The 9,108-nt window shown below is 36.9% G+C and overlaps 1 protein-coding gene across 1 annotated transcript; it reads left to right on the top strand.

Annotated features, from left to right (window-relative positions):
• Positions 1 to 339: 339 nt before the first annotated feature.
• timm17a (translocase of inner mitochondrial membrane 17 homolog A (yeast)) lies at positions 340 to 9,108 on the top strand. Its single transcript, XM_060858553.1, has 6 exons — positions 340 to 442; positions 4,160 to 4,259; positions 4,364 to 4,427; positions 5,120 to 5,248; positions 8,286 to 8,396; positions 8,504 to 9,108. The coding sequence occupies exons 1-6, from the start codon at positions 417 to 419 to the stop codon at positions 8,572 to 8,574; spliced, it is 501 nt and encodes a 166-aa protein (XP_060714536.1). The 5' UTR covers positions 340 to 416; the 3' UTR covers positions 8,575 to 9,108.

Genomic DNA, 9,108 nt, shown 5'->3' with positions numbered 1-9,108 from the left:
CTTGACACTCACAAAAAATGACTCGGACTTGCTTGAGACTTGAAGGTTAAGACTTGAGACTTACTTGTGACTTGCACATGTGTGACTTACTCCCACCTCTGGTGTACATAGGCACATGGGTGTACACAGGCACGTGTGTACACAGACACAAGGCAATCTTCCGTCATGATGACGTTCTTCCGTGCGTAAAATAATGTGGAAAAAAATGGAAAAATATTAACATTTTATTGCTGTATCAAACAAAGGTAATGAATCGGTAACTAATAAGACATTTTTTTAAATTGTACAATCATCAAAACCGTTAGGGAACGAACGGAAAATACGCTGTACACTTTCACACGTCTAAAAGGGGCGTGGTATCCACACGGAGAGGCGTCGCGAACGTGATTGCGTCACTTGGAAAGGAAAGGAAGAAAATGGAGGAGTACGCAAGGGAGCCGTGGTAAGGCTAATCAGCTAAAATGTCTTTTTTTTTTTTTTTAACTGTATACGTTACATGAAATATTCTTTTGTTTTACTTTACGCTAAAGCTAAACATGTACGTACGTTATATATCGTTTCAAGCTCAAAATAAGTTTTAAGAGGCGTTTAATTCATGACCATTCAGTGCTAGCAGTCATGCTATATATACATTAGCTCACTGGACATGCTGTGACCTTGCTTCATCATTGTTAGCATTAATTATTATGAAAGCTCTTAATGGTTAGTCTTAAAGCTTACAAAGTTATAATTATCTTGTTGTAGGAAGTATTTTCTTATTATTATCATTAGGTTAAAATTCTTGCAATAAATAGCTAGTGATGTTAGGAGTTTTGTTTAAATATCTAAATAATCTATTAAGGTTAAAATGTACATGTGTTACATCCAAATACTGCCTCCTTTTATTTAAAGCTCATTCTGATTCTGATTCTGATCAGATTGTCTAGATAGATAGATAGATAGATAGATAGATAGATAGATAGATAGATCTTTATTGTCATTGTATAGTACAGATTAGGGCTGGACGGTATGACGGTATATTCCGTTTCCGCGGAATAAAATGTCTACCGTTACAGGTTTTTCTATACTTGCATACCGTGAAATTTAAATTAGTGGGCGTGGTTAACCTCACGTGTAGCACGCCTGAATCTGAGAACGATTGAGAAGCGGCACATAAGCGTAGATAAGAAGAAATAGATGGAGAAAGACATGCATGCTGATAAAGAAATCCCACAAACCAATCCCGAGCAGGAGGAGGAACTTGTTGTGAAACGAGGCGCGACATCAGTGGTATGGACGTGGTTCGGGCTGACAAAGAGCAGACAAATGTGATTTGCAAACTGTCACACGAATGTAACCGTTAGCCATGCTAGCACGAGTAAGCTGTCCCCCAATCAGAAAGGGAGTCCATTGAAATGGAACTGAACAGCTATTTACTATCAAACTAGCTATCAAACCCCATGGAATGGTGGAGGTAGCACGAGGCTAATTTTCCACGTGTGGCCAACCTGGCAAAAAATATCTTTGCATCCCTGCTACAAGTGCTCCATCTGAGCGTGCTTTCAGCACAAGTGGGAATATTGTCACATGCCGCAGATCAGCACTAAAACCTGAGAGAGTTGACCAGCTTGTTTTTCTTGCACGCAATTTGTAATTGTTTTGTTTGACAGAATTTTTTTTATTTATTGTGTTTAATTTATTGAGGTGTTTATATTTATTAGATTTTTTTAAATGTTTCAAAAAGAGTTTAAATTTCTTATTCTCAGGAAGTGTTTACAGTCAGAAGTTTTTGAGCCTCAGAAGTGTTTACATTCAGTATTTTGTTTTTAGAACAAGTGTTTAGATTCTGACATTTTCCTCAAATGTTTACATTTTTATACTTTCTGCAAAATTTGTTTTGTTACTGAAGTTTAATTTATTTCATTGCTTTGAGAAAGTATTAATAATCTGTTCTGATATTAATAAAAAGTCTGTTCTCTTTAAACTCTAAAAATGAGGCCTATTTATTGTTATGGTGAGGTTGATCTAAAAGTTCTCATTCACTGCTAATGCTACATAAAAGAAAAATTAATAAAATAAGACGAGAAAGCATATTCTTTATTTTTAAAGTGTTAAAGTGGTATTTAATATATTAAGCACGTTACTTTTGTTGATTTACCTGAAAAATTATTATTCCGTGATATATACTGCTACCGTGAAATAAAATAACAGATTTTTTGGTCATTCCGCCCACCCCTAGTACAGATACATAGCAATGAAATTCAGTTTGGCATCTACCAGAAGTGCAAAGAGTAGCAATTGTGCAAATAGACAAGTGTAGGTAAATATGTAGCATATGTACAGCATGCAATATATATAGGTATATATGTAAACATATGTACAGCATGTAATACGTATAGATATATACGTAAACATATACACAGTGAATAAGTATAAAGGCTATAGCAGTGCAGAGATGTGTGAACATTGTTGAAAATTACAAGTAAATGGTTCTAAGGCTATGGCATTGAAAAAAATGTGCAGACACTGTTGTAAAGGAACAACAAGTAGAAGGTTATAAGATTATGGCATTGAAAAAATGTGCAGACACTGTTGTAAAGGAACAACAAGTAGAAGGTTATAAGGTTATGGCATTAAAAAATGTGCAAGCTGAATATACAAGTCCACTAAATACATGAATGTGAAATATTAGGCAGAATGTACAGTAAGGTGTTTATATAGATACACATAAATAAAATAGTGCAGATGTATGTAAGTCACAATATGTGTAGAGAATTAGGAGTATAAACAATACAATATGTAACGTACATTATAATTGTATAGAAGGAATAAACAGTATTTTTACAGTGTTCTAATGGTGTAGTGTAGAGTTCAGTAGTGTGACGGTGGATGCAAAAAGCTGTCCCTGAACCTGCTGGTTCTGGTGCGTATGTTCCTGTATCTCCTTCTTGACGGAAGCAGGTTAAACAGTTTGTGACTGGGTTGTGAAGAGTCCTTGATGATGTGAGCTCTGAGCAGACATCTGCTGTGGTGAAGGTGCTCAATGGCAGAGATGTCGTCAGCTTGAATTTGTTGCCAGTTATCATTCAATTTTGTCATCTCTACATTGCTACAACACATTTAGGCATTGATATGGATACTACATATTGATATGCTTCTTCAGTGGTCTTAATCCTAGTTCTTTTTGATAGACGCTTAAATAAGAAATGATGACACTTTTCTATTAGGGTAAAAAAAATGCATTTACTTTCTTAATTTTTGGGTGCTCTGTTCATGTGGGATTATTATATCAGGGTGCTAGTATTTTCTTTAGCTTTTAGCAGAATGTTGACTCTAATCATTCAGTGACCAGTTCTGTGGGGTGAGATGGTTATCCAATCAAAGTTTGGAAATTAAACAACATACCAAATTGGGAGATTATTCATAAAACTATGCAACATTTTTACCTTCAACCATAACAAATAGCCAAGTTACATTAAATTTATTTTACATATAATACATTCATTGCACAATTGCTTTCACGTTCTATAACATGTTTGAGTGGTCTAACATACATTTAGGGCAAATTGCCTTTTCTTACAAAATCTTTATTCCTTAAATATTTTTCATAATCAGAGTTTTTCAAAATAGAGAAACCGAGGGGAAAAAGCATACATACGAATAAAAAATCTTAATAGTAAAAGACCTTTTTGCCATCAGTTATTTTTTACTTGCAAATATCTGTGGCACCAATTGAGGTTGATTTCTTTTGCTACTTCACTTGTACAGAAAAGTATGGATGAGCTCACTAATCCTATCAAAAAAAAACATCTATTGAAATAAGCACAGCAAAGGCACTTTACCAGCTCAAGAATTACTATGCCTTAAAAAGTTTGTGAGACAAATCGGGGGACAGTAAAGCTGACACTGCTTTTTTTTTTAACATCTGTGACATTTGCCCCTTAGTTGTGTTATGCAGTCCAAAGTCTAAATTCCTCTGCTTTCACTTCATTGGGAGAATCTGCATTAGAAGTTGTACAAAATTGACAAGTAGATTCTGTAAAGTCTCAAGTAATAGAATGAGAATATGTAGCAACATTATGTGCTTTTGTGGCACTTGTTTTCATAAAACGAACATTAGATAAATAACAATTTTCATTTGACTCACCCCTGTATTTCCCATTTGATCTCTTTCTTTTAGCCCCTGGAGGATAGTGGACGATTGTGGGGGCGCCTTCACTATGGGAGCCATCGGTGGAGGAATATTTCAGGCTGTCAAAGGCTTTAGAAATTCACCTTCTGTATGTTTGTCTTCTTTGTACTTTCTAATCATTTTTTTGTGTAAAAATTCTCATCCGTATTACTTTTGACTTTATGGATTTATTTATTTATTTTTTAATCATAGGGCATGAACCACAGGATGAAAGGGAGCATGACAGCCATCAGGACCAGGGCTCCACAATTAGGAGGTATGAATACACCTCAGCATTTTTGAGTCCACTGCTCCCTAAACACTTCGTCTCCATTATACAGCACAAGCAACAAACACAAACCCAGTACCATCGCTTTCATGGTCGAGTGAATGCACTATTTTCACATCATATAATGCTAAGAAACATAAAAGATTACTGTAGATAAATGAATAATTCATCTGAAAATATTTATTTTAGATTTTACTGCTTAATTTGTTTTTATTGCTTACTTTATCAGGAATAAATACATTTCAATAAAGTGGAAGACACTACTAATTTTTGGGCTAGTCTAATCCATAAATTCTGTACATTCTGGAATAGTTTTAATGATATCTGGCATTGGTGCAAGAAAAGAACAGGCACACAAGTATGCCATGGCTCCCTTGCTGATGAAAATAAAGGTCACATGAAGGATTACATATTATTTGCTGACCTGACTGGTGGGAAAGGACTATAAATACCATAATTGATTACCAACGTAACTGAAACCAAGGTCCTAGTTTATTAATTGATTTTTATTTATGTTGATATTTTTGCAAGTACAAGTGACTGTTCATATTCCTCTTGCGAGATATCAGAATTTTAAGTTGTTTTCGCTGTGCTAGAGAAGGCGAAGCAGCCATGCTATATGTGAGGTGTGTAAAATGTTTTATTCTAAATTGCAAACACGTAAAATCTGACTGTTGCAGGAAGCTTTGCTGTATGGGGTGGGCTTTTCTCAATGATTGACTGTGGCCTAGTAAAAGTGCGTGGAAAAGAGGACCCATGGAATTCAATAACAAGTGGAGCCATGACAGGAGCTATTCTTGCTGCAAGGAGTAAGTATATAGTTGAGTGCCTGTTTTATTACATCTTTTCATGTAACAACACTGAAGACATGACACATTGCTACAATGTAAAGTAGTGAGTGTACAGCTTATATAACAGTGTAAATTTGCTGTCCGCTCAAAATAACTCAACACACAGCCATTAATGTCTAAACCACTGGCCACAAAAGTGAGTACACCCCTAAGTGAAAATGTCCAAATAGCCATTTTCTCTTCCCGGTGTCAGGTGACTCTTTATAAGGTCTCGTGTGAATGGGGAGAAGGTGTGTTAAATTTGGTCTTATTGCTCTCACTCTCTCTTACTGGTCACTGGAAGTTCAACATGGCACCTCATGGCCACATGGAACTCTCTGAGGATATAAAAACAATTGTTGCTCTACGTAAAGATGGCGTAGGCTATATGAAGATTGCTAAGACCCTGAAACTGAGCTGCAGCCTGGTGGCCAAGACCATACAGCGACAGGACAGGTTCCACTCAGAACAGGCCTCGCCATGGTCGACCAAAGAAGTTGAGTGCACGTGGTCAGCGTCACATACAGAGGTTGTGTTTGGGGAAATAGACATGAATACTGCCAGCATTGCTGCAGAGGTTGAAGGGGTGGGGGGGTCAGCCTGTCAGTGCTCAGACCATACGCCGGACACTGCATCAAATTGGTCTGCAAGACTGTCGTCCCAGAAGAAAGCCTGCAAACGGTTTGCTGAAGACAAGCAGACTAAGGATAGTGGAACCTAGGAAGTGAAACTTATTAGGTTCAGATGGTGTCAAGCGTGTGTGCTGGCAACCAGGTGATGAGTACAAAGACAACTGTGGTTTGCCTACAGTCAAGCATGGTGGTGAGTGTCATGGTCTGGAGCTGGATGACTGCTGCCGGCACTGGGGAGCTACAGTTCATTGAGGGAACCATGAATGCCAACATGTACTGTGACATACTGTAGCAGAGCATGATCCCCTCCCTTTGGAGATTGGGCTGCAGGGCAGTATTCCAACAAGATAACGACCCCAAACACACCTTAAGACGACCACTGTCTTGCTAAAGAAGGGTAAAGGTGATGCCAAGCATGTCTCCAGACCTAAACCCTATTGAGCATCTGTGGGGCATTCTCAAACAGAAGGTGGAGGAGCGCAAGGTCTCTAACATCCACCAGCTGCGTGATGTCATCATGGATGCTCTGGTGAACTCCAAGCCCAAGAGGGTTAAGGCAGTGCTGAAAAATAATGGTGGCCACACAAAATATTGACACTTTGGGCCCAATTGGACATTTTCACTTAGGGGTGTACTTACTTTTGTAGCAAGCGGTTTAGACATTAATAGCTGTGTGTTGAGTTATTTTAAGGGGACAGCAAATTTACATTGTTATACAAGCTGTACACTCACTACTTTATATTGTAGCACAGTGTCATTTCTTCAGTGTTGTCACAAAAAGATATAATAAAATATTTACAAAAATGTGAGGAGTGTTCTTACTTCTGTGAGATGTATACACTCCTGAGCAAAATCTTAAAACCGGGGTAAACATTACAAGTATTCACATTTCATGCCAGTGGATCATAACCAGGTTGTAACTGCTTCAATATGGCAAAAGAGAAAAAATAGAGACTAGGCAATTTATTGAAAACTGCATTTAAACTCAAACAGGCTGTTAATTAGCTGATCAAAAGTTTACTGTATATCCCCCCCAAAAAAATAGAACAGAACTAAAAGTAGCAGTGAAATAACGCCTAAATTATATTATATAATAAAAATATATTATTAAAGATTTTTAACAATCTCCACATTTTAACAATTTCATTTGTCATTTTGCAGTTAAACATGTCAAATTGCACAGACATTATTACTGGACAAGCCATACAAAGCCTGCACTCATTATTCCCAGGCTATAAATGCTACAGGTGTGTCGATTACTATGCTGTCTGTTATTAGATGTTGTTTTCTGTGTTTTGGTGAAAATGGCTAAGATGAAGGATGGCTAAATGTGGTTAGCTGCTCTTGGATATTGCTTGTGTGCCGGATTTGAACTGTCGGAACATCTGGAAAATTACTCCAAAGCTCCATTAGTTCAGTACTGTGCAGAATGTAAAGCACTGTGGCCAAGCAAGGAAGACTAGCAAGCGTTTTAACAGAAGGATGCAAATCATTTCAATGTGTGACTGCATCAAAACATCTTCCAACATCCTGTATGAATCGTGCACTGGTCAGGAATCCCCACCCCAGTCTTATCTTAAACTGCAACGTGACTGCTACAAGAGGTTGGGTTAAAGAACCTATTTACTAGTTCTGATAACCTCAAAAAAAACATCTCGTCGTTGCCAAAAAAAAAATAGGGATAGTAAGGATTGGACTCAGGATGATTAGACCCGTGTTCTTCTTGAAGTAAAAGTTCAACATGCTTGTATTAGATGGTGTCAGGTATATTCATAGGAGACGAGGGGAAAATTTTGATACCAAATTCAATGTTAAGCACAGTGGAAGAAACTTAATTTTGTGAGGATGCATGTCTGTTGCAGGAAAGGATCTACAAAGTTGCTGGCACTTTGAAAACGGACCAATACTTACACATTTTGCAGAACACAATGTTTAACGCACAACAAAGGCATTTTAAAGTCCTCAGTTGGCCTCCTCAGTCCGCTGACCTTAATCCCATTGAAAAACTTTGAAAATTCTAAACCTGAATCGTGATAAGTCATCCAACCTAGTTCAGTATCCAATTTAGGTTTTATTTTATTATGCATTTTTTGCATATTAGAACAAATCTCATGTTCCATTTAATATTTTCTTCTTCCAAATATAACATACTTCTCATATTTGGATGGTTTAAGTGAACCTGTAGGGTCAATAAAGGGGAATATTGTACAAATATCTTCTACACACATAAATTTTGACCACTACTGTATATATTGTCATTGAAAGAATCAAAATAGACTGTAGTTATAGCCTCACAACCACCAGTTTTCTCTTTTTGGCTGTGTGCTGTCTTTGTTTAGTATTGTTGTGTCAGATTGGTGCTGACTGATGTTCTCTATCCCTAGATGGGCCTGTGGCTATGGTTGGGTCTGCAGCTATGGGAGGCATTCTTCTAGCATTGATAGAAGGTGCTGGAATCCTTCTCACAAGGTTTGCTTCATCACAACTCCCAACAGGTGAGTGTGCAATACATGAGTATGGCTTGTAGCATATCTTACCACTTTCATAAATCTTTTAAATTGATACTTTAAAGAACCAAGAAATCTATTTCTCATTTTATCAGGTCCACAATTTGCTGAGGAACCACCCTCAATGCCTGCCTCATCTTTTGGTGACTATAGACAGTATCAGTGAGCAGTCCCTTCATTTTCAAACCATTTTACTCTTCCATGAACTCATGGGGTAGTCAAATTTACATAAAGCGCCAATGGAAGGATGCAATCCACCATTAAAGATCTTTGTTGGAAAACGAAAAAGGAAATTCCTTTTTTCACACCGAGTCTTCTACAGCATAGATTTTCACATTATAAGATGCCTCTTTTGTTTATTGATCAAGTGTTTTTATTCTTGTTTTTAATTTTTCTTTAAGCAATAACACAAAGACAGCAAGACTTAGGGATTCAAGAAAACAAAATTTTCCTAAAGTATGCTAGTTGTCTTGATGTGTGAATGTAAGCATCTTTTCTGTACATATAAAAGTTGAAGTTGCAGTTGTAAAATATTTTGCCACTAAGCCCTTCTGAAGAAAGTTAATTAATAATAAATCATCTTAACCATCTGAACATATCCCTAAACTATTAATGTTTGAAGCATATATTTATTATGTATTTCAGGTTAAACTGAAGAAATATTGAGTGGTAGAAATGAATAAAAATGATTTGGATAAAG

Source organism: Tachysurus vachellii, chromosome 22 (assembly GCF_030014155.1).
Source record: "Tachysurus vachellii isolate PV-2020 chromosome 22, HZAU_Pvac_v1, whole genome shotgun sequence".
Classification (NCBI taxonomy): Eukaryota; Metazoa; Chordata; class Actinopteri; order Siluriformes; family Bagridae; genus Tachysurus; species Tachysurus vachellii.
This window is presented reverse-complemented; position numbering and strand designations above follow the sequence as displayed.

What these genes read in the sequence shown, in the direction of transcription:
- timm17a (XM_060858553.1), top strand. Translation starts at nt 417, where the DNA reads ATGGAGGAGTACGCAAGGGAGCCGTG. An exon ending in GAGTACGCAAGGGAGCCGTG is followed by an intron (nt 443 to 4,159) that starts GTAAGGCTAATC and finishes TCTTTCTTTTAG; the next exon opens with CCCCTGGAGGATAGTGGACG. An exon ending in AGCTATTCTTGCTGCAAGGA is followed by an intron (nt 5,249 to 8,285) that starts GTAAGTATATAG and finishes CTCTATCCCTAG; the next exon opens with ATGGGCCTGTGGCTATGGTT.